Source organism: Argiope bruennichi, chromosome 2 (assembly GCF_947563725.1).
Source record: "Argiope bruennichi chromosome 2, qqArgBrue1.1, whole genome shotgun sequence".
In the NCBI taxonomy this organism is placed as follows: domain Eukaryota; kingdom Metazoa; phylum Arthropoda; class Arachnida; order Araneae; family Araneidae; genus Argiope; species Argiope bruennichi.
The window spans coordinates 30,710,918-30,738,710 of NC_079152.1; the positions used below are offsets into that span (position 1 = coordinate 30,710,918).

Here is a 27,793-nt window from a genome sequence, read left to right on the forward strand (position 1 = left end):
TTTGTACCTCATAAAGAAGAATCAATCAATCATAAATAAGAATCGTACAAATATTTCCAATTATACAGCTAAAATCGATACAGCTAAAATACAATGTTTCTAATCAGAGAATAAAACATTCTAAAGGTATTGAATTAAATTCATAATTACGTTTTTAAGTTATAATATATATATATATATATATATATATATACAATAAAACATTAAAACATTCTAAAGGTATTGAAGGTATTGTACATTCTAAAGGTATATATATATATATATAAACATATTTTATTATAATCAATTTCGATCTAGTGTCTGAATGTATTGTCATTTATTTCAAGCATTAGTACGATTCAAGTCGTAACCGTGTCCTATCATTCATGACTAAAAATGTAATTTCTGAAAAATATGACATTCTAAAAGCAACAAAAATTTAATCGCTTTCACGAAAATATGCTTATTTTAATCTTCTTCTGAGCCAAAATTTTCAACTTCATGAAACCTTCTGAAAACTGGTCTCATTCTTTAATTGAAATATTATCCAACGTTATATCCAAACCAGTAAACTAGTCTTTTATCCAATTTTAATTTTCTATATTTTCAGGAATTTAGTTATAATATTTATAATGATATTTCGCAAGATATTTTTAATAATAATTTGTATCTTCATTAATTAGCTAAGCGGAGCAATGAATTCAACGCAGCTGTGAAAACGTTGCAATCTGTAATTAAGATGATGGTTCTTTTTTAATAGTTGATTGTTGCCATTCAACAATAAATAATATGAGCGATTTCTGTGTCACATACATTAACGTGACATATACATATATAGACAGATTTCTACACATGTTTTTTCCTTTATATCTCTTATCATTCAGTTTCATAAACAGTTTCACAGTCGTTACATATTTCATGTAAAAAAAAACATGATTAACATCAAGGATAGCAAAATGAAAGAAAAATTCAACTGATTGAAAAGAAAAAATCTTTCCTTCTTAGAGTCCTAAGTTTTTAAGAGAAATTCTGTGATTTTGTATCACAAACTAAAGATTACTGACTGGCTTTACGATTTTGTAATCCTACTTATATAACGAAATTACCTGATGCGGACATTCAAATTTCAAATTTTCAAAAAGTATAAAATTCAACAAGATTCAGAATTACTGTTGTAGTTGGAATTTAAACTTGATATTAGGTTTCAATGATCACGAATTCGATGATTCTTGAAAATTACAATATCTACCCTTTTATTCATCTACATTTTGGTTAGACAAAGACTAATGACATGTCAGTCAGTCGCAAACTAAGGTCACTTGATTGGAACGACATCTAAATTGAAAATCATTTCCTATCTCCCAGGCAGAGAAAGGAAATTTAAATACTGTGATTGCCCATGAACACGGCTTAGTTTTGCAGAATTGACATTTCGAATTGTATCCTTCAACCATGAAAAAACTCCATCATTAGATGACCATTGATATTCTTTAGCAAAAAGAGTACGATAAATTGTATCAAATGGTAACATAATTGAATTCTTCGCATGAATGTACTTAATATCATAATTATCAGTTCACATGAGAACCTCATATTTTAATTCAAGGGTCATTAAAGAGTTATGCATCATAAATTGTATCATGTTATGTTGAATTCATGTCTTACTATTGATGAATGCTACTTAATCACTGTTGTTTTCTGCTTGGTATATGCATGACAATTAGTATCACAATATGAATTTCTTAAGTATTTCTGAACTTTCTAGCTATTTCAAGACTTGAATTTAAAAAAGTCTAGAGTCAGATTGCAAATACTATGATGAACGATCAATTTGAAAGCATGCTAAAGCGACCTAAAAAAGAATGAAAAGTTTTAGATTTTTTTTTTTCATTTTTAAGGGAAACTTTTCTGCCTTTTATTAAATTACAAAGCTTGATCTTTTAAAAGACTGAAATAATAACTGCTTTCATCAAGACATTAATTTAAAAAGTTCAATTAAATAGTTAAAAGCTTCATTCAGCAGCCGCACGAGGGACATTTCACAATATACATCATTATATTCAACCATGGGAAGATGGCAATAATAAAACCAGGCACCACAGAGCTTTCCTCCAAAATCTTATCCCTCATTAATAGGGAGATTGATGAATTCATCTTTAACCTCAGCCTTCTGTTTAGATGATCGATATCAAAGGCAACTCATTAGTTTCGATTAGTTTAGTATGTTTATTTCAATGTAATTTTTTGGTGAAATAATATCAGCCATGAGGAATGAAGTCAGTTAGAAGTTATTTGATGGTAACCGCCAGTTCCACCTAGTTTAGTATAACAATTTATGTGAAATAATCCATTTAAGAGGAATAAAGTCAGTTGGGGGGGCTATTTGACTGCAACCTACCATGAGGAATGAAGTCAGTTAGAGGCTATTTGACTGCAACCTACCAGTTTCAGCTAGTTTAATATAACAGTTTGGTGAAATAATATCAGGCATGAGGAATAAAATGAGTTAGAGGCTATTTGACTGCAATCCACCAGTTTCAGATAGTTTAGTATAACAATTTGGGTATATTTTAGTATAACAAATAATCCAGTTACGAGGAATAAAGTCAGTTATAGGCTATTAAACTGTAACCTACCAGTTTCAGCTAGTTTAATATAACAGTTTGGTGAAATAATATCAGGCATGAGGAATAAAATGAGTTAGAGGCTATTTGACTGCAATCCACCAGTTTCAGATAGTTTAGTATAACAATTTGGGTGAAATAATTCTGTTACGAGGAATAAAGTCAGTTAGAGGCTATTTGACTGTAACCTACCAGTTTCAGCTAGTTTAGTATAACAGTTTGGTGAAATAATATCAGGCATGAGGAATAAAATGAGTTAGAGGCTATTTGACTGCAATCCACCAGTTTTAGCTAATATAATATTCAGATGAAATAATACCAGTCACGAGGAATGAAGTGAATTAGAGATTATTTTATGACAACCCACCAATCCCAGTTAGTTTAGTATAACATTTTGATGAAATACAGTTATGAGGAATGAAGTTAGATACTCAGACGATCTTTGGTGGCAACTCACCAGTCCTGATTAGTTTAGTATTTTTATTTCTATGCTACGTTTTGATGAAATAATACTGACATAGGGAATGAAATTATATAATAGGGATGAGAATGAAGCAGCAATCTCTTGTCTAGTTTTCACTTTACGTCAGCAGGAGGGTGTTTATCACCTTCAAATTTCCCACGCGGCAAGGTGTATTGCAGTTCTTTAGAGGAATGAAATGTCGATGCTTTAAAACCATAGATTCAAAAGTCGAGACATTATTGCTAATGTACCGCTGCCTTCTGCTGCAGAAGCTGAGATCCTGCCACCAAGTCACAGTTACAGTTACCATTTTACTTTTTTCAAATCAGATCATTAATATAATCATTTTATTCAGATTGAAAGTCTTTCAACCTTCACAAACAAAACAAAACAAAAAAAGGGGTCTCAAAGATCAAGCGAGCCCAGAAAGAAGAAATCTCCCCTAGAAATTTAATCCTCCAAGAAAAGCAGAGATGAGAATCTCCCCAAATGAGATGCGATAAGGAGGGAGCGAATCGCAAATTCTCATCCGTAAACGCGAAAAGCCATTCCATTTATATTCCTCTCTCTCTTCGAGGAAATGAGCAAAAAACAGAATCGAAATGAAATAAGCGAAAGTGGACATTACGAGAGAGAGCTGAAATAGGAGGGGGCAGACGGAAGCAAACGACACCTGCGGGACGCATTCACTCCCTTTTGGATACCCTTGAATATAAATCGACTCGGATCCTGTTTTTACCACTGTTCCAGAAAGGTGGGGGTCAACAACACATTCATAATGCTGCTACTTTTCAGTTCTGGGTGAAGCTGTTTTAGATAACAAAAGTGAGAACGACCCGAAGAAGGAATATTTTTTCCTATTGATTCTCGAATTGTTCTTTTGCAATGAATATTTCAGAAATAAAAAGAGTAATCTATTTTGCTTTTTGGAAAAGGAATTTTCTATATAAAAAAATCATACTCTCTTGAAAAAATGGAAATATAGTTGGAAAACAAACAGTGAAAATTTGTGACACGATTATGAGAAGGTTAATTAGAAGAGATTATACAGAATAGTGCCCAGCTTCATACTTCAAATAGAATAATTGAGTTGCACAGTTTATAAAATTTTGGAATTTGAGATATCTTTTGAAGAAGAAGATAAAATAATTTTATATGTCTCTAAGTAAACTCATCACGATTCCAAATAACAAGAACTTCAATGTGAATCGATAATTGGTAATAAATAAAAGGATATCCAAAATAAGAATTTCAACGAAATTTCATGAAAAATTATTTAGAGAATATTTACTTTTAAAATTGCAACGATTTAAAAAAAAACACAGATAAAAAATACTTCGTTTTGGGGCAATTTAGATAATCTCAAGTTTTCTATTTAACGTCCTTTTTTGAAACTCCAGAAAAGCCTGTTTTTTGACAGACATCATAATTGATATTTTAAAAGCCTTTGGATTTGTTCGTCAAAGGGAAATCATAAAAGATATCCATTAGAAATTTTATTACAGGCATCTCAATTTAAGATAACTAAAAACATTTTAAATCATCGAGTGTCAGTCCTGCTACAGTTCTCTCAAAAAAGTACTCATACATACATTTATGTAGTATATAGTTATATGCAAGTGAAATTATACATTTAAAGGAAATATTACAAGATATATAAATTCAGTGGCATACTAATGTGTTGAATTGAAATCCGAAAAAAAGCGTGGGATAACATTCAGCAGGAATGACTCAGTAATTATTAATTTATGTTTGATGGCGAGAATGGCATCTGAACTGGCGACCTCTTCACCAAACTTTAGCGGGACATAAAGTGAAAGTACTTATTTCCTCAGTAGAAGGGTTAAAGTGTCATTGGAATCGGACATCAAACCAGCGATTATCCGATACCTGTACTAAGACATTGTCTTTAGACTAAGTTCCCATTTGTTTCGAATTTGTGTCCTAAAGCACTTTAAAACCTTATTCCAAAACTTTAAGTAATGAAATCTTGTTTTCTCAACTACTCTATAATGAAAATAGAATATAGTTTGCTCCATAAACGATGCATAGTGATCAAACGTATTGATATATCTCCCTACTAGTCATTCAGTGAACATATGTATGTCTATACAGAACGAAAAACAAGTGGATTATCCGTTTATTATACCATTTATGTTTTAGAATTTTAATTCTTTTCTTAGTTATATCAACAGCAAATAATGGATGTAATAGCGATGGTGCAAACAGCAATAGTTAGAGAAGTTTATTGATTATTCTGCTAAAGACTGCTGAAGTTATAATCCAAATAGAACTCCTAGAGAAACTCACTATAACCGAGAAGTATATTTTGAATTTAATTATGTAGACTATGTTCTTTTACAACGTTCTTACAGTTCTTTTGTAAGGTATTGTTGATCTAACATAAATCAGATGAAATTTATTGCAGTTGAATTTTTTAAATGTAATACTTCCAAATATCTTTGCTCATGTACTAATTTAAATGGTTTGAATCATTTTTTAATTAAATGGAAACTCATCAGTTAAATTGCAATCCATTGGTGTATTCCGATTCCAAATTCTTCGAACCACAAAGTTTATTAAGGGAATTCTGCCATCTGGGCATCATAAAGACTAGTACACGAAACATCTACGTCTTCTTCATCGCTGTAACTATACCATTCATTTAATTTGTAGTATTAAGATTAAAACATAGCAACTCACAATCCAATGGTCCTTTCCACTTTCTATAGAATTATGGGAGAAGCTTTTGATCTACTAAACCGAATGACCTTTTTGTAATAAATTGAATCTGTCATTTATACTTGGAGGAACTTGTGCAGTTATGAATTATTCAAAGGGCAGAATGTCAATGACGATGACACCTGCCACCGTACACTCCCCTGTTGCTAGTAGACAGTTCTATTGTTGTTGTACGTGTGTTATGATGAAAAGAATCATCGTTAACAAGTTGTTGGCTTTAAACATAGTAGAAAATCAAACAGAGATTGGAGTTTTTCCTGAACCGAGCAAGACAGAAAATTTCATTTGAGCACATTACACTAAAGAATTCTTAAATAAGAAAGTATGATATCTCACCATATAACTTCATCTTAAAGATTTATAACCTATATTCAAAAATGGCTTTTCTTAAGCATTATGGATTCAGTTTATTCTGTTTGTACCAACCAATATTCTCTCAAAGCAGGCCCAAGTTAGTTAAAATACGAAATGTTCTAGTTCCTTTAAAGATTTATACCTCAATGAATTTCTAACATTCAAGATGATTTATTTTACTAAACTGCATTTATTCATTTAAATATCATCTATATTCTATATGTAGTCATAAACAAGTTTGAAAATTCTTCTAGTGTCAATATTTTAAAATTAATTCTTGCTGGATCTTTGAATATAAACTATTTTCGTAAAACAAAAATACAGGCCGCGGTGGCATGGTCTCGGCTTAGAAACCGGAAAGCTTCAGGTTTGAGACTCGATTTCGCCGACGAACAGCCGTGTAAGCTGGTCTGGTGCCCGCAAAATTCATCGGGGACAAACGCTCTTTAGCTGGTGTGGTGTGGAAGTTTGGAAAGGGCTGTGCCACCTCAAGTATCATCCTCGTCATCTGACCGCAGCTGAAAATGACATGATTCCTCCCAAAATAGCCCTAGTGTTGCTTTAAAACGGGACGTTAATATAACTAAACTAAACCGTAACAAAAATACAGGATGATGTGGAATACTTTTTTTCAATAACTGAAATTGTATCAAAAATATGTAAAAAAAAAAAAAAAAACCCCTCGAAAGATTGCATCATCTAAGACCTATTGCTCTTCTGTTCATTAAAATTACCTTTCAATTCCATTTTTATCTGTTATCTGTTCTACTTTTATCTAGCTCTGAATTTGTGAATGCTCTTGGCAAGATTCCACGTACAATTTATATTCTAAGATCTTCCAGACCACTTTTCCGCTTGAAAAATATTTCCGAAATTCGCATCCTCACTCATATGTTATTTATTGTGATAGCCATGGATGAATTTTCCACTAGAATCGCCGAAGATGATATCTGGCGTGTAATGAAAAATAAATGTTGAATTTTGCCCTTTCCGTTGAGAATAGTGAATACAAAAGGCTCGTTTCTTATACAGCAGGAAATGGAAAACTCCAGAAAATGTGAGAATAGGTTTCGAATCAGATGATAAATAACATCGAAAGCAGATAAGATGAAAAGTTATCATTATTAAATTATTTACTTCTTGCACAGAATTCATGAAATATATCATGATTTATTGCTCTTAATCTTCGTAATATGCAGCGATATTATTCAAAGTACAAAAAGAAATATGTACAGAGTGATTTGGAAGCCTGCATAATTTTAAAAAAGTAAATTACTTGCAAACAAAGTAAGATAAAAAAACTGTGGATTGTATACAGAAAGAATAAATTAAAACATAATTTGTTTATCTTGAATTTATGCGTAGCATAGTTCTAAATTTAAACTAATAGACTACTTTGCAATTGATGGAGCAAACATAAATTATAATTTTAGCATCTTACAAATGCTTTGTGTATTATTTACTACCCTCATAAATGATATATGTTATCAAACTAGGAGCCACGTTCATTTGTGGAATAAATATAATTTCTGAAAATAAGCAGTTAAAAATTTCAGTGCAACAGATATTGTTCTGGTCTCAAATAATTATTTGCAGCATATTTTTCTATTTTCACCCATATTTTATTTTGCATATTCAATTTCCATTAAAGGGCACGATCATCGCACAGGATAAAAGTTTAGCGTAGGCAGGGATTACTAAGCTGAAAGTCTCGGTGAATAATTTTCCTTCCTCTTTGCCAGTAAAATAGAATAAAGATAGCAGAAAGAGAAAATAATGAAATCATCGAAAAATTCAGTTTTGTTGTTTATCCACATTTTAAATATTCGATCATCTCAGTCCTAAAATCCTTTGTACTCAAAATTGGAACCAACTAGATATGTAAAATTTGGTATATTGTGTTTACACCAAAATTGTAAGTTTGTACAAAATTGAACGATCTACGTCAAAGAAAAGTCAGTCTGTCTCTCCTTATGCCTGTATATAAACTCGTTAATTAAAAAACTCAAATTGATGAAATTTCTTAATGGTTTTTGTTACTAGATGGTTTATAATGGTTTTTAATGGTTTATATAAAGCTTTACTTCAAATTCTTCAAAGATTTTATTATTTTTTTCCATCCGGTATTCATTTTTTTTATGCAAATGAGATAATTCTAAAATATAAAAAATTACTATTTCATGCAGAAATTCAATATGTTGCCTTGACATAAAGACAGCAGAACTGTGTCATAATTTAAAACTATTTGGAAAACAAAAGAAGGTTCAAATCGAGGTATATATCCAGTTTTCTTTCCATTCTATCAAACATAAAAGAAGCTGTATTGTATATTGAAAGAATGTCGAGGGCTAGACAAGTTGATTTCGAAAAGGTAAGAATTTTTAATATCATATTAACTAAAAATATTGTCATGTAGGTAGTCTAGTGTGGAACTCAATGACACACACAAGAAGTAGAGCTAAACCAATTTATTAACTCAACTCTGAACTCAGAACAGAGTGACTGACAAATCTTCTGCTTTTATACTAGCAGGGAAAGTTCCAGAATACTTTTCTGGAGACAGTCAGAAAAGTCCAGAACACTTGTCTTGTAAACTAAAGAAATGTCCAGAATCTTCTGGAACATAAAATCAAGGAATTAAATATTTACACAAACTGTGAATCGCGGGATTCGAACTCACAATCCCTTGTTTATGAGATCCGTGCTATGACCATTCGGCCATGAAGATTAGATTGTCTCTATTTCAATGCGGCAATATAATAATTAAAATAACAAACAGTTCAAAGTCAAAAATCTCGAGATATTCGGTAGATAAAAGCTTAATAGATTTTACTAAACCCAACATACTCTCTTTCTGCAGAATAAGAACTCACATCCAAATCAGAAGTTTAATGACTCTGCAAAGCGCATGTGCATGGTTAATTAGAATAATATGTGCGCAAGTAAGGACCTGAAAACATTCATTTGACTAGATAGTCTTTATACTCTCGTGTATACTTGTATATAAAGGGTGTCCCTGTATTTGTGGCCAAATTTTAAGGTCAGGTAAAATGCATATAATTAAGCATTTTTTAAATATTTTTTGTATAGCAAAATGAGATCTGAATTGTAAAATGTTGGTGAAAATCAAAGATGCTGCGAAAAAGTTCTTTTATTACAATAAGTACTCAAATATGGCCTCATTAATAATATTAATACAAACCTTGAAACATCTAGCAAGTGATTGAATCTCTATTTCGAAGATATTAGGTGTTTCATGAACCATTGCAGCAGCGACTGAAAGATTCGAAATGAGGTCCTCATTCGAGTAAATTAGAGTTTCGTAAATACATTTTTTGCACCTTACTTGTACTTACTTACATTTACTTTTACCGCCAACACTTTTCAATTCCAACAGCATATTGCCATACGAAAACTGTTTCTTTATATGTATTCTACCTATCCTTAAAGTTTCTCCCATGAATTCAGTGACACATTGTACATGTAGCAATTTCATTTTCAGCGCGTTCATAAAATTATTTTCCACCTGCTTAAACACAAACTGAAAAATTCTTTAATTTCTCAGTTGCAAAGAATTCCCATACTTCTCGGAATGTAATAACTGTAACCTTAACTGTCTTAAACTGCTGCCCAAGTAGTTTTTTTACTTTCAGCTCCAGCGCCAATCCCGAAAAGTCTCCTTTCTAAACTTTTGTACATAAAAGTCACAAACTTGCCTTTTTTTTCGTTTTATATTCTTAATGGTGAACCTATTGACTCAAATTTACTATTCTTGACTCAAATTCACTAATAATAATATCGAAAACCACATTAAGTTAATGATAAACGGTGTTATGGCTTTTTATCAACGGCTGTACTGTCTTTCAAGACTCTACATAATTACATATATAATTGCATAATACCATATATAATTATGCAACTAATTAAACAAAACTATTTTCATGCCATATTTTTATCCGAAATACACTGGAAGCTGCTTTAATAAATTAGAAAACTGTTTTCGAAAAGAACTGCGGTTTAAAAATTAATGAAATGCAGTAGAAAAAGAACTCAGTGTTTCCTTGAAAGTAGATATATCTTCCTGTGAGTAATTCCTAAATTTATGTCAAAATAGTCTTATATTTGTTGTAGGAAAAACATTGGTATAAACGCAGAAACGTAAGAAAAATAATGTATTTTACTACTCCTTTTCAGTAATGTTTATTTTTCCGATATTCAATACACTTGCAGATCCCGTTTCTGAATATATATTTCATTAGTTTTCTATTAACATTTTCATTAGCTATTATGAAGTCAGCAGTAGTAACAACAACAACAACAACAAACTTTTTATTTTCGGATGACAATTATTTTTAGGATTACTTTCAACCCTTAAACAACAACAATAATAGGAAACAATGCTCATAAAATGACAAGCAGGATAATCCAAATTGTAGCTACCGAAAGATTGAAATCATGATTTCAAAATTCTAACATGTGTTAAATTGTACGAGTGCTTATAAAATTTAGCATTAATCCTCCAAATATCATTAATGTTTATTTATAACACTATTGTTTGTTTGAAATATAAAATTTGTATATTGAAATTATTTCTTAGTGCTAACACACCGAATCGAATACTACCTTTCCTCATTGAGTTTGTCTATCCAATACATCTTTTTCTACCTTCCAAAGAACGTAAACATTCATATTATCGAGCGTTAAAAAATCTAATAGCTCAGATATCAATGCAATAGAAGGCAATCAATGTTAGTACTGAGTGGTCAGCAGTCATTCACTATCAATGCATAAATGCTCTAGGAAAAGTGTTCTGAATTGCTAGTACCAATTTTTAAAATAAAAGCTTATTAATTTGTAAGTACAAACATTTCATAAAAAAATAATGGTTCCTTTTGAAGGCTTTTCATTGGTGCTAAAATTTTAATTTATCTTGATTGTTGTTATATCAGTGAATAATTAGCTGTTTCTTATATGATGAAACAGAAATAGAACATGTTTTCGAAATAATAATTATAAAAATATGAAAAGGAGTAGAAAAAGTTTCAAATAACGATAAAGAACAAATTAAGAAATAAGATCCAACTGTAAAAATAAAATCCTTAATGTTTTTTTTTATGCAGAATCCAATAAAAACTTATACTCACAAAGAATACAATTACTTCAGTCAAAACAGCGATTAACTAAAATAACGTTAATTCCATGCATGATTAATTTCACTCAGAATAATTGATAGCTTCCGTAATAAAGAAAAATATGTGTAATTTATTAAAAAATATATTTACATCGCTTCAATTAATTTCAAGGCACAAGAACAAAAGAACAAAAAGAAATTTAATATTTCAAATAAGTACGTCGGATTAATTCGGTTCAATGACAATTGTTTTCATTCATATTAATGAAATAAAATTCTTTGAAAAAGAAAATTATAATTAAAAATTCATGCTTAGGAAAAAAGCCGAGCGATTATTTGACATTTCATTCCATTCAAAAAGAAAAGATTGTCAGTTAAATAGAAACTCTTGTATGTCAAAAGAGAATTAATATTTAAACGTTTTGGTTTAAAATGAGATTTTTAATCTTAATAACTTGATTCTATTAATACTATTTGATAAAATAAGTTCAAAATCTTGACGTTTGCCTTGTCATTCGATATAAATAATGATCTGAAAATAGTTGAAACATTAAGTCGTCTTTTTTTTTTTTTTTTTTTTTTTTTTTTCTTTTCACTGGAAAATTTGAAAAGCCGTTTTTATAATTTTAAGGTAAGAAATTGTTCGAATAATATAAATTGAAAACAACTATGAAATGAAGAAAGTTATCGTAAAATGCTCATTTTTAGATAGGGTGGTTTCAACAAAATTTTAAAATATTATGAAACTGTATTTAATTTAATATTTATAGAAATTAAGCAATGATGAGCTTAATTTCTATTTTTTGGTTTTTAACTCTATATATAATTATGTCAAAATAATGCCGCTGCAGTTTGGGATAATTAGATTTTCAAGGGAAAAAAGATTTAAACACAGCTTATACCTCTTAAAATTTATAACAGAATTCTGTATAAAATTCGATTTATTTTCTTTTTTTTTTTTTGTTCTTAAAAAATATAATTGAAAGTGAAGTGAATAAAATTTTGGTTATTTCGTGATGGCAAATAATCGAAGCGAAAAAGGTTAAACAATGATATGAAATTTAACAGATGTGCATACATCACACAAAAACTTCAGATATTTTTATGTCAGTATTTATTATGTTTATATTTATTATTTTATTTTAATAAGCTAATATATTAAAATAACATTTATTCAGGTGAAAAGCGTAGATCAGTTTTTCAGAATTAAAAACCGCGCATTCGGAACTAAATAACATCTTCGTAATTTAGAAAAGAAAGCAAGTTTAAAAGTTTTGAAATATTTTTATAGGTATTGATTCACAAAATATGTATTAAAAAGCAATAACATCTGCTCTGGAATGAAGAATAAATGTCAAATTAAAGCATCTCGGGTTCGCGTCTTCTTTGATTAGGTTCTTTCTTCATATTTACATAAATGGATTTATTTAAACTTAAGGTTTCAACTCACGCATTTTGTGTGAAGGTATTATAATAACTTTAAATATTTTTACAAAAATTGAACTTTAAATATACGTGCTTTATGTATATATTTTTCTTTATTATGATACAATGTCGACATTTACCATAAAGATATCTAAGTTTTTCATTGAATTAAAAAAAGTCTTCTTAATTTTTTAAAGTATAGTAAACATTTGAATATTATAGTATTCACCTCTAACACTGCAGTAAAATAAATAACGCCACTGAAAATTTGTGTAAAATCTAATTTCTCAATTGCTTATATCTTTGATATAAAACGTTTGTCAAATTCTTAAAATATGTTTTGTTATATGAAAAGAATGTACCAAACAAATACAGTAGAATCTCAGTCATCAGAATAGACTGGAACAGTTATTACTTCGGATAATCAAAAACTCATTTAATAGAGACTGAATTTTAAATCTCAATTTCTTTTCTACAAATTCAAAACCATAAAAATATGTCCATTCTTATTAATTCGTATTTATATTTTAATAAACGCAACACTAAATCACTGGTTAAGAGTATTTGCAAATATTACTGCTTTTAGACATTCCGTTTAATTTCTCCAATGTTCTTTCCAGAATCGTTCTAAAAAAATATTTCCTGCTAAACATTGAGAATTTTTCCAAAAACTTAAAAGTGTCATTTTTTCTAATGAAAATGTATGGAATTTGCACATATCATGGTTGAAGTTCTGAAGAATTAAACAATGTTATTTCGTTTTTTTCACTACCATTTGATTTATGACTGATCACCTCTCTATAATGAACGTTTTACAAGCCTCCCCATTGTAAGAAATTGTTTTCATTGACAACTTTGACGCTCTTTTTGAAACATTCATTGACTTTATTACAAACCTGTCGTCATTAGCGACCAGCTGGTTTTCCGGAGGTAATGGTTGTATTTTATTTCAATTTAATCGTTTAGATAGAACTTCATGTCCATGATTCTGTCAAATTGTCAGTCATTAAAGCCATGTTATTTTAATTGTCTTACATGTATGCGTGAATTTGTCTAATGGATACCGATTTTATATGACACCATGGTTCTATTCAAAAACTAAATGTGCCTCATTTCTCTTTTAAATTCCGAGGCATTGTGACTTTTCTATTCATCTTTTAAGCTACGCAAATATTACGCAGAATCCTTCTCCCTTCGTTTTCCATAATGGAAAAAAAATCTCGCAATTAAATATCTGATGACACATTGAAAGTGGTTTGAGAATCAAGCTAAAAATTTATTTTATTGCTGGAAATTTGACAAAAATTTACATAATTTCTGAAAAAAATGCATTATTATTAAAAGGACGAATTTCAAACTCTGAAAGAATGTAAAGTTTATTCTTTTGCAATTATATTTTTGGAAGCTATCGCCATAAAATGCAAAAATTCAGTTTAATTTTGAATTAAATATTTATTTATCTAAAATTTGAAAAGAAATCGTTTTGATGTGCACATTTCTACTCTTTAAAGTACATATGTGCTATATTTGGTAACTATAAGTTAAACCGTCAACACTGCATCCAGCACACATTCATCTTTATTATTAATAGAGATGTAAAACATAGTTTGAATTTAAGGTTCTTGTTCGGAGAATCGAAATTGTATTACAGAACTGTCTTTACCATCCTTTTAAATACTATTAATAAAAGATTATCCTTTTTTCACCGGGATATTTTGACCTTTGAATTCTCTCCTTCATTAAATTGTATTATAATTGGTAATTTTTTTTAAAAAAAACTTGTTAGGTGCTTGCCAACTTCGCTCTTTTGATTTGCTATTTTTTTGTCAAAAATTTGAAGCCTAAAGATCTTTTTAAAATTAAAAATTTTGGGAATCTCCATAATTTATTTACTTCTAAAAATTTCGAGTATAAAAAAATTTATTCTTTTTCCTTATATTGAATAGATTTATCTAAGAACTAAACACACCATTTGTGCTTTCTATCTTCAACCTCAAATTATAAAATATTTTTGAAAGGTGTAGAACATCTCGTTCCAAAATTTGACTTGCTAAATGGAAAAAAAGGCGTTAATTATTGCCATCAATCTCATCTTTTCTGCCATACATTATTGGTTGTTTAAAAAGCTTTTTAGATAATTATTATGAAAAAGTAAAGTTAGAAAACTTTTCGTACATATGAGTGAACTCGTTCGAGAAACGATAAAACAAAATAGAATAACCTAATATGCTATTTCCAGAACGATGATACATATAAAAATGTATAGCCAATTATGAACCAAAAAATGAGTAACTAAACATGTATTTTTGAAATGTACTGCTTTGATTAATACACTGAATATTTTTTTCAATTTGACTTCTTCCTTTTCACAAATAGAAAGCAAATGGCAAATCTGACAGTTGAAATCACATGTAGGTAACAATTATTAAAATTGTTTGCTTTTAACACAAAGATTTTAAAAATTTCGTTATATGATATTAAACAGCATTAAAATTCTTGGCTTTAACTAACAGACTAAGCTTATAACTACCTTTAAATTTTTGAAATAAACTATTTAACCTATTTAACTGGTCTCTAGGTTATTGTATGTTCTAAATTTTATTTTCAAATTCAGAAAATATCGAAGTAAACATATTTCACTCTTAAAAATTTTTATTAATCGTATATTTACATAAAAATCTCAGATTCTTTTAACTTTGAATGAGTTTTTTTTCCCTTTAAAATCTTTTTTATTATTGTTATTATTTCATTATAACATGAATATTTATGTATGATTCGAGATTTTCAACTACCTATTTTATTTTGTACTAAGAAAGTTTGAAAGTCCAAAACGCTTTGAAGCATATGGGTCTTTCTCGTATAGCTGCAGATGCGGACATCTCATCACTTTTATTGCGTGTTGTGATATATTATGAATGGGAGGGGGGAAGGGACGTCTACATGATCATCACTTATTGTTGACAGTGATACCGAATACTAATTACGTTATTAACCAGCCACCAATCAGAGTGTGCCTTCTGCTGTCTCGACTTCTGCATTTCGTGTTGCTGTACACTCTACATTGAATGAGTGGTTTGTTACCATATATGATAAGAACATTTCTTACGTGTATGAAAATTTAAAATGTTGCTTTTTTGAAAAGAAATCTTTTCCTAGATTCAAATATAACGAAGCAACCAATTGATAACTGATGTTTAACGACTGATACTAAAATATTGGCAGCTTTGGCTTTAATAAAACATTCGGTGGAGCTTTCAAAAAAAAATCGCTCAGTAAGACCATCCACTTAATCATACCCTTTTCTTTCTCTTATTTCGTTTCTATCTTAAACTGACTTTATAGTTCTCTTGCAGCTTCACTACAGGGCGCTAATTTAATTAAACTAAATTTTTCATTATTTCTAATCAGTTGTTTGTTTTTTACTTTATAGGCAGCACAGACCTAATAAAATTTTCTCAACTCGTGTGTGCGTGTGCGATCCATGATATTCAGATGCGTGGCCGAAACGTCGACATGATGGGAATTTAATACTTCAAATTAATTTTCCACGAGTGAGCATGGTTTTGTACACAATGGCAAAAGGTCGAATACATGTACTCACACCAGAGCTTAGTTGACAATTTAGGAAAGGAAATTTTAGGCATCTTCGGAATTTATACTATAAGTGTTAGGGAGTTTTTTTCCCTTCGCTTGGAAGGTGAGAATGTAAATATCATCAAAATTTTAAACCACATGTTAGAAATAATTAAATAGAAAAATTGGGATTTGGATCAGGGAATAAGAGAATATATATAACGCTAATGTATACAGCACAAAAATAAATTTTGTTATTTTTAATTGAAGAGTAATATCTCGAATTGCTGCTGAAAATTTACCATTATAATACTTCAAAAACAGCACAATAACACTAACAGAATAGGATTTTTTTTTTGGTCCGCGAACTCCGCGACAGATTAGTTATAGGCGTTATATAACAACTCAACAAAGTTGAATATTTCGAAAAATAATGCAATGAACTAAAAGTACTTTAAATGAAACTTTTTCCAAGCTTTTCCTTTGATATAACCCATATTTAAGTGGAATTCAAAAATTTTAGCTTAAATCTATAACAAAAAAATTATAAATATTTTTACCAATTTCGATTTTTATCAAATATTTTGCTAACCTAATAATGCTATCTAAATTGACTGCGATTTACTTTACAGATTTTTTAATATCAATAATTCTTAATCTAAACCTTTTTCCAAATTATTATTCTTTTAAATCAAAAGGAAGCAGACGTTTCAGATTCCTCCTCCTTATCCAGTCCAATAACTGAGAGCAAACATAACCAATCAAAAATAATAATAATTGATAATAATAACTGAGAAAATATACTGTGCCTCTGTTATGGATAGAATAACTGAACAATTAAAAATATAAAATTACTGATATATATTTTTCAAATGTTAAACTCCAATTTGATAGATTATGAATGGTCGATTATTTCAAATTACTTGTTGGAATATTATTAATTTTCTACAATTAACAGTTATAAGTGCTGAATGTTATCAGAAAATATTCTTTTTGTTTTTTTAATAACGTTGGTGCTTAAACAATATCAGTATTATTAAATTTTTTGTTATTGAGTGACTTTATTAAAGAATAAATTGTAAGGAATACACAGTGTTATTAAAGTGACAATTTTCTTAGAAAATAAGATGGTTATTTTATTGGTATTTAAATAAAATGCTAAGAAACAATTCATGATTTACAAAATAAAATATTTTCGAAGTTATACTTTTTAAATATTTAATCGTTTTTAACTAGGATTACACATTCCACATAGTTCTATGTGTATTTGAATATATTTTTTCATTTCTACAGTAACCTATTTTTTTTAATTCGGTTTTTAAAATTGTGAATTTTAAAATGATGAAGATTTATTATAGAGTAGGGATAGAAAGTCCAAACATAAAAGCACTGATATTCGTATTGGGGTTTTTATTCTAAACAAACTAGGGAATTTTCAGTGTTTAGAGGGATAATTAAATGGAATGGAGAAAAAGAAAAGCAGACAAAAAATTATATATTTTGAGATATAAGGGTTTGGGTCCGACCCGCCGGAAGGCACACAGAAAAATCTGAATGACCGGACCGCTGCAACAACACACTGGCGAGAGCTGTGGTTGAGTCCTAAGGGCCATCACCGATCACGATACAATCCTTCCCTGGTCCCCTCATCGATGAGAGGAGCCAGACCCCCATCTTTTTGTGTACCCACCAGGGTGGCGAGAACCAACCACTATGACGGCTACTTCTCATCCTCACTTACGAGGTTATTCCCCTGCGTGCTATAGAGTTTTCGAAAAATATTTCAGAAAAAAAAAGATTTTAAGAGTCATGTTTTTCTACAAAAGAAGTACTTCATTAAGAATGATCTGATGTCACGGATCGCTTTAGGTTTAATCCTACACAGTAAATTACAATCTCGTTTATACAGTTTTGCCACAATGAGATCAAGATTATTTAATTGATAATTAGTTTACGATTTTTTTAAAACTTTGTTCAGTTATTCAGACATATAATAATTAGGATTCATTAGCATACGAACGTTTTAAATTACGAATGTTAAACGCTAACATTACTATTAAAAAAAAAGGTCTGTAAATAAATCAGACAAGCATCAAAACAACCGAAACAGAATAGCAGAATATTCAGCACGGTTTTAAGAAGCAGAAATACGATGAAGTATTTTTCTAAATTAAGCGATTTTGTTTCTTTTCTCGTAATTTTTTTTCTCTTCGACTTTGGATAGAGAAACATAAAATAATTTGCTTTTTTTAAATAAATAAGATTTTATATCTATTCGATTCCATTTTATATATTGATGATATTTTTGCTTTAAAATCGAATTGAATAATTTGCTATTACGACAAATATGAAACTAATATTTTCTTATATAAAAACGTCAACAGTGGTATCAGAGTACGTTACGAGTTTTGATAGAATACAAACTTATAATAATGAATTACTTATAACAAGTTTATGCCACAACTTTCTAATTCTTCAAAAGTGGTAATTATATTTCTTAAACAATTATAAGAGTTGTATTATCTCTTATACAATTGTATTATCTCTAATAATACAAAGAGATAATACAAACAATTGTATTTTCTCTTATACAATTATAAGAATAAATACACACAATATTTAGGCATGCTTGTATTTGGTTATTTTAATGAAATAGAAGATCTTATTCATGAGAGTATTGTACCTTTCTATTTATATTGTATATGAAGAGATTTTGGCATAATTTCCAAACACTATAACACAGTTAAGGATTTAAATACGAAACAGTAAATCTTTTTAATCATTACTATTCACATAACGGCTCCTTTTGAGCGGCATACATATATTATTAAGTATTTACCTATTTTAATATGTCTAAACTAAAATTATCAACATTCTTATTTGATTCAAAACTTACATGTGGTCTATAAATACCATTGGCATTTTAACTAAATCAAAAAACAAATATATCCTAATACAGAATGTGTCTTCTAATTAGGTATTAGAGAAAAAGGATGTGTCACTTTTTTCATATAATTAAAACACTTGAATATAAGTAGCTTGTACGAATGTAAATCAGTATTAACTTTAATTTCAGTAATAAAATAATGTATATTAAAAGTATACCGAAAACAAACAGGGAACCTTTTTACATAAGCCATTTTCAACTGATTAAAATATGACAATTGATTCAGATGATGACATTTACTATACCACATTGAAGTATTTCATTCTTTAAAAAAAATTATTAAACTGTCTTACTCACCTGTACCACTCCAGACCTCTCTGGTAGTGTCGATCAAAAAAGTGCGTTTCAGGGCCGGACGCACGGACATCAGGATGGACTCTCAGAAATTCTAGAAGTGCTCTGGTGCCACATTTCTTCACACCGATAATCAAAGCTTGAGGCAACCTTTTCACTGGAGGGCTGATCATGACGCTTCTCTTTCGTGGATATTTCGCCATTTCATACTTCGCCGTCGTGGGGGTGAAGGTCACTGGATAGGAATCCATTCCAGACGTGCCAACTTCGGTCACTCCCTGCAGAACTTCATAACTGCCCGATTCCGCCCTCTCCTTGATGCCTCTGGGAAGCCATGCCCTAACTACGTACTGGTCCACTTGTAGAGGTGGTGGCAAGGACTGAGGAGAAGAGATCGGCGATGTAGTGGTCAGTTGAAGTTGGCCACTCTCGTAGGAAATCTCATTGCGATTTGCTTCAGTGATATCACGATTTGAATTCAAGGTCGTGGGCAGTATGCTGTTTAGTATCGTCTGCTTAGATTTGATGGTTTGTTCAAACCTCCCACTTACATTTAAAAAAGTTTTGGAACTTATTTCAAGGTTTTTCTTGAGACGTTTCGCAGAAAACTGTTCTTGTTTGATTTGAGGATGTCCATTTCTAGAAGGATTGAAACGCATGCCACTGATTTGAGTCTGTGAGTCTTGTGGATCTCCATCCTCCCTTGGTGGAGCTCCAAGATAGGTATTGGTAATATATTTTGCATAAAGGCTCGTTCGACAGCACAAAAGGGTGTACCAAGATGAGCAGGCGAACAAACTAAAGAGGCCGAGAGAAAACAATAAAAGACTTCGCAAACTCCGACGACGCCTGAATCTACGCTCAAACATGATCCTACTGATATGTAATCTTGATGTCAACTTTTAATTTTATTAGTCTGTAGACATTCGGAAAAGTCTTATTGATGAAAAGATAGGATAAAGCAGTTTTTGTCTTAAATTTTGTTTCAAATTTTTTAAAAATGAAATTTTTTTCATTTTAGTGGTTTAGTTATAAATCAACGCTAAAGTTTAAAAAATCCATGATATTAAAAACGTAACTCTCCCTGCATGTATAATTATTTCAAATGACAATGCTCAAAATTAAATTCTTTTCAAATTACTCTCAGATTTTTGTTTATTGTTTAGTACACGCCGCGCCGAAGATTACTGCAAAATTGAAATAGTTATTTAAACCACATCTGATATCTTTAAATTCAAGTTTATAAAAACCTTTCTATGCTCAATGCAATATTAAAATGATATAATGCAGCAAACTACTTATAATAACTATTCGTTAAGAATCACAGATAGATTTCTAACGTTCCAGGCCCTTACGAAGATCAGTGGTTTTTTGTTCATTAGGAAACAACAGTCATAACAGCAAAATTGCTTAATATTTCCTTCTTTATAGGGAACATGGCTCTTGGGATTAGACCATTTGTTACAATTGCACGACACGCCCATTATTAACATGAAAAATTGATTCCTCGGATGTTTTCAAAGTGAAAAAGAAGGTTTTCCTTAAACGATTCCTATCAGCTTTTGTTGCTTTACTTCACGCAAAATGTGACTCGCAGTTTCCCAAGAGCATTAATCATGGCAATTGCTTGACACTGCTTCTTAGAATTAATGATGCTTGACATTGTCTGTATTAACCGATGATATCACGTATTTCTGGGAGTATGCTAATCTTCAGTTTGGCAGTTATATGCATAGGCGCACTTTAAATATCAGCTATTATCGAAAAATTTAAGTTAGTTTCAATTTGGAATAGAATTCTTGATCAAGAAAAATTAAAAAAAGTATTAATTAATTCGATATATATAAAAAAAAATTCAGATTATAAGATTTTCTATTCAATTTTTTCAGTAATCTCAGTTCCAATTTTATCACAAAAAATGATCAATTTTCATGTCATTTGTATGAAAAATAGTCAGTTTCTTTCTTCATTAGACATATTCTTGAATAAAGACCTTGAAAATCAGAATGTTTGGCACATAAACAGGGTTTTTTTTTTCTTTCCTCTCCTGAAACGATACCTAAATTCACAGTAATAAAAATGAATTTTTTTTAAAGTTCCGAACAGTGCTCTGAAGCAACTTTTCAGTCAATTTCTAGTAATGAAAGTCTTTGATTGGCAGATCACAAAACTCAGAAGTAATTAGGTATAAAGTTTGATTTTCTCCAATGAAATCACCTATCACTTCAACCTAAAGTTCTGGAGTCTATTTCTACATTGAAATGAGAACTTGCTCTCAACTCATTTCCATCAATCCACACGTCCGACTCATCACCAATTAACGGCAACCGTGCTCTTCGAAGCCTTCCCGTTGCCAAACAAACCACCCGAACAGCGAGCGGTCATAGTCCGTCGGATGCCAGGGCTTGGATTGCCCAACAACCCAAGGAGCACTCCTCAGTTAAATGGGGGATTTTGTCTCTGGGCCGATGTGCAGCGCCCTCTCTTGGTGGCTTTCGAAAGATGCATGAGCAAGAATGCCGTGTTCAAGCCATCGATCTCGTTCTAAAAGGAGGGAGAAGGATTGAATCGGACGGTGGGGAAGGGGATTGCGTGGGTGGTATCACATTCTCTTTCTGGTCAGCTTCCGATGAAAAGGTCGAAAATTTCGAATTCGGATGTCTTCATCAATGGTGCGTATCGTGAAAGAGCGATAGTTTGGGGGTCTAGAAATGTCGTGTCTGATGCCGACTTGGTAGTAGCTGCTTTATTTTTTTTCTTTTCTTTTCTTTTCTGTCGCTTTTTCTTGATGGGATATTTTCTCTATTTTTTTTTTAAACAGCTGTAAAATATATCCTTAAGAAAATTGTACATATGGCCAAAATGTTAAGGCGTTACTATTTTGGTGTTATTAATTATTTTGTCAAGTGTTTTTCGTTTTAATTTTCAAGAAAATTTCTTTTTACAGGAAGCGGCTGAAAAACCCGGACTAAGAGTTAAAATTAATAAATTAACAAAATATAACGAATATAACTTTTACTAATAAATAAATTTAGCTAATTTCAAAGTGGCTACCTTTTGCAGCAATGCAAAGGCGCAAATGCTTATTGAAATTTTCTGCAGTGGGCCGCAAGTCTTCTACCTTTAATCCATCCCATTCCCACCGAAGCCATTGGTTTAAGGAGCCCAAACTTTTATGTTGTTTAGAGCAAGCCCTAGACTCCAAAATGGACCATACACTTTAATCATGGGATTGAGATTCGGCGAGTATTGTGCCCACTCTCCAGGTGATATCACTTTCGGAAAATGAGCCTTGCACCGCTCTTCTGTCTTTTTAGCCTTGCGAGCGGAGTCTTATTGAAACTCTCACTTTAAATTGCCTAAGTGCGTTTTGGCCTAAGAAGATACAATAGCTTCTAGAATGTCCAGCTGGTACACTTTTTGATTTATTTTAACGCTCTCATCCACAAAAACCAGATGTGTTTTGTCGCTGGCGCAAATTCCTCCTCAGACTATGGCCGACTTTGCATTTTTGCAATGTTTAACAATTGCTGAAGTACTTCTACAGATTATACTTATATTGGTACTTCTACAGACAATATCCTATAGTTCTAGGAGTTATGAACTTTTGGACGGTAAAGAGCTTCTCATTAGTGAAAATAATCTCTTTCAGCGGTGACTTTCGGCCCGTCTCAAAAGTTTTCAACGTCTTTGGAGCCGCACGAGTTTGTTTTTTTCAATGAGAAGCTGAACTTTTTGGAATTTGTAAGCTTTAGTCCAAGCTCGGTTTTTGACATTCATAGTACTGATCGGTCAGTTATTCAAAGTTTACGAGCAATCTTTCTTATCGAAATCATCGAATTTCATTGAACTCACTTATTGATAACCTCAATGCTATTGAAAGTGTTCACCATACGTTTTCGTTTACTTCCTGGACTTTACCGTCATTGCCAAGCTCTTTGAAACGATAGATTGCATCAGACACTGTTTGCCGAGGCACATTAAACAAACGAACGACTTCATACAGTCGTTTTCCTTGCTTGAACAACACTAACTAAAATAGCAGATATTTTGTTTGGCATTGTAAAAGAACAAAAATAAATAAACAAAATAAACAATACGTAAACTAAAAGATGCATCATAAAGTATGTTACAATTGAAGTGACAGACAAAAAGAAATGAACAAAAATTAAAAAGAAATGAATTAACTTCTATTCTATGATGTAATAACTTTGTCCGAGTTTCTTTACTGCACTCTGTAGAAGATTGATTCCTTTATAAAATCTTTGTCCCAACAGCCAATATTTTGAAAATCAAACATCTTGAAAAAGTTAATTCACAAATGTTTAAGACATTACTTAATAAATATTTTAAAAGGTTATCAGTTGTTTAAACAATTATTTACTCTTTTTATGTAAATAGTATAGTTTTTCTTATAGGCTGAAATTTTCATTATGGTATGTACCGTAAGTACAAGGATGAGATATCACCGAGTAAGTAAGCCGATTCTATCCTCTTCTGGGGGTATAGCAAGAGTGTCAGTTTTAGTGGAATTTACCTCGTTGACGAATTATATATTATAAATTATAATATATAAATTTTTCCCTAAAAAATCATTATTATACTGTTAAAAGTGACCATTTCGATTGAAGACGAAGAAGGACGGGAAATAGTTTATGTGTTCGTGTTATTTTAAAATGCTATCTCTATAACAAAAAGTAGGTGTACGTACACACTAGAAGATTTTTTTTTTTGATTTTAACTTTAAAAATCCAGTTTTTTCACAGTAGGTCATTAATATATGTTTAAACTCATTTCAGTGAGAAAAAAACCATATTACACTAATTATTAATTCATTAATTAATATTTAATGAGCTAATTAGTATTTTTTTGAAGTATGATATCTTAAATTCTAATTTGTACAGACACGCAATTCTAGTTGGAAATGATGCCTTAGTATTCATATTGTCTGCCTCAATCAAGTTATAAAAATATATAGTTTTTTTTAAACAATTTTTTCATCAATAATGAATAGAAAAAGCGAGATTTTTTCTGTCATTTTAACTTTTAAATAGCTATTAAAAAATTATTTCTATAAATATAACTTTCATTTAGGAACAAAACATCCAATGTTTTATACAGATTATTTTAATTTATAAATAATTGTATTTGGTTAACTTCTTGTTGAGTTATGATTGTTTGAATGAAGCAACATAGTGGAAAAATATCATTCTTCATAAAATGAGTTTAAAAAAACCCCGAAACAAGAGTTTTTAGTGAAAGTACCAGAAGAAAAATAATTATAACTCGAGAAATGTTCCGAATATTGACAACATCTTAGTATCGTTGAAAGCTAAAGGATCAGAGAACAGTTTCAAGCAATAAAAAATATTCGATATTTTGAACGATTTTCGAAGTTTCAAGTGTGTACGTACACCTTAAAAGAATTTACATGAACGTATTATGTATAAGAAACTCTACACTTATATAAATATGCCCCCCCCCGTTGCAGAAATAGCATTTTGTAGCATCAAGAACATCCTGATTTTTTTTTCTAGCCATGCTTACTTTAAAAAATATATTGATATTCTTTCCCAATTAAAATGGTAAACCATTTCAGGATTTTTTTTTATTATTAAAGTATTACTTATTGATTTAAGTTTTGAATCATACGTATTGTAATCAGAGAATGGTAGACAGAAGTTCTAGTCCCATTCAGTTGACCATATCTTACTAAATCCTTAAGTCAAGAACTCTTAATAAAAGGGAAACGAGGCATTTTATTTCGATCAAAAGGACCTTCCAGCATCTAGGTATCACCTGATCTAGAATCTAGCATCTATGTATTCACTTAGTTTTAACAATACATAGAAGTAACCTTCACGAATGACGTTCAAGAGTAATTGGCCTTCATTGGTGTTTCGCTTTCTTCGTTGGTAGGGGGATAACTTTCACAGGCAATCTTCTAAAAATTTGCGATGAAATATACCTTGGCCCGCAAATTTTTCAATACTTTTTAGTTATTTTTTGGTAAAAAGAACAACAAGAAGTTAGAAACAATGCCCAATTTTCATTGTTTCATATATTTCAGCCATACCATACATTAATGCAAAGTAAAGGATTATAAATAACAAATATAAAGAGCTTTTCTTGTGATTATTCATATTCATTTTTCTTTTATTTTTTATAATAAATATCCTTAAACATATTTATTAAAAACCATTTGTTTGTGTTTGTGACCATTACAAACATAAAAGTTTGATTTTTATATCAACAAAAATCAAATTCTGTATAACACCTCAAAAATATTTAAAATTTATCGAACAGGACTTCAAATATTCTTCATTTAACGTACCTACTTCCCTTTAAGTTGACTCATTATTATTAAGTTCGGAAATGAAATCAATCTTTTAAAATAGCGAGCCACTAGGATATTTCCAAGCTCTGCCAAAGCAAATTGAAAGCAGAAGCAAGCAATTTCAATTCTTAAAAATTTCCCCCATAATTTTTTATGCCATTTCATTCTTTTCCTCCTCCAGAGATTAATGCAGTGTACCGTCCCTTGTGAGCATGAGGTACAATTCAGTACAAATCGTTCTCTCCTGGCGATTTTCCGGTTACTATAGTAACAGCTCCATCATTTGTCTCCTGGCCTTACGTGAGGCCTCTAAGAAAGCGAAAGGTCCTCGGAATAACAAGCAAGAAAGCGCGCAAAAAGAAACACAGCATCGCAGACGATTAGTGGGTATTCCTGTGAAAGGCGTTTGGCCTAATGGCATCAACAAGTAAGGACTGTTGCCTGAGCACTAAAGGGGTGTCATTAGAGTAAGTGATGTTTTTAACTGGGTATCTACAATTAGATGAAGCAGTAATCATCGGCTAAATGAAAGAAACGAAGATGTTTAGCAATGGTAGGAGGAGCAGATACTTTTTTTTTTTATTTACTTCTAAAGCAAAGATCGTGGAATCATTTTAGAGATATCTAAATTGAATGAACGATTCATTCGCCCCAAGTGATGTGGATTTATTTTAGTAAAGATTTCATTTTTACAGAAAATATTTTTAACATCCAAACATTTTTTCGAGATTATGAAGAAATTTAATGTTTTAAAACTCTTAGGGTCTGAAATAATCATTTTTTTTAGTTATGTTTGTCTGTCTTTGTGTGTCAATGTTTGCGAACATGATGGTTCAAAACATAAGAGACGAATAGAATTTGAAATGGGATTTTCATATCAAATAAAATATGAAGTATCAAATTTTGACATAATCTGTGGTTTATCCTTTCTTTTACCTGTGACAGACGGTAACCCCAAAACGGAATTAGTTATTTATGATTGGACATTAACTACGTTGCTTTTGAATCACAAACGAAATGAGTATATGATTGAACTTTATGTAATTAGTTCTTGAATGCATTTTATTATATATCGTTCACACAAATCAAACTGTATAAAATTTTCTATTTTTATCTAATATCTGATATTAGACTGTCTATCTATTGTCCATCCGTGCATGCATGATCATCATTACTCAAAAATATGATGAGTTTGATTAAAGATATTTAAAATGTGGTTTTATCATTAAAACTAACTACAGATTTGTATCAAATTTTGAAGCCAGTCAGTAAATGGTAAAAACATACTCGGTTCTTTTCCCAATACAACTAAATCAAACTCTGAACACAGAATATTTTGTAAACATATGAAATATCTATGGGAAAACTTTTCTATTGGTTTCCTTCTAAATTATTTCTCGCATGGAAATAATTTACCAGCTTAATTAAGAAATAAGTAATTCTACTAACCTAAACATTAACATAGCATAATCTGTTAACATCGAAAAAGTCTATGGGAAAATTTTCCTGCTAGTTTCCATCTAAATTATTCTTTAGATGGAAATAATTTATCAATTTAAATTGAAAAACAAAGTTAATTACATAGCATATTGTATGCCCTTATAGTGTGAATGTTTCAATTTGCAATACGAGTACAAAGATAATGGGAAAGATAAATGTCTTTACAAATTTTGTAACTTGTTAAAGCATAAATAGTTTAGAATAATTTCAAAGCTTGAAATTATTCTGAGAAAAATAATGTATCTGAAATACAAATTTTTACCAAAATTAGGATCTTAATTTTTAAAAATATATATAATTTTTATCAAGATTATGCTGTTATTACTGTTTATAAATCAGACAAAGTTACAGAAAAAAATTAATATTAATTACAGGGGCAGAATTATAATAAGACCTTCAATAATCATATCAGTGCCCAATATAA

The 27,793-nt window shown here is 30.4% G+C and overlaps 1 protein-coding gene across 1 annotated transcript in view; it reads right to left on the reverse strand.

Moving 5' to 3' along the window:
• Nucleotides 1-21,323, reverse strand: part of LOC129961055 (heparan sulfate glucosamine 3-O-sulfotransferase 6-like) — a 96,933-nt gene extending 75,610 nt beyond the window's left edge. Inside the window, exon 1 of the mRNA XM_056074863.1 lies at nt 19,536-21,323. Within this exon, the coding sequence (XP_055930838.1) occupies nt 19,536-20,401 (866 nt within the window). The 5' untranslated portion in view covers nt 20,402-21,323. The remainder of the gene's footprint in view (nt 1-19,535) is intronic.
• Between the last annotated feature and the right edge of the window lie 6,470 nt (nt 21,324-27,793).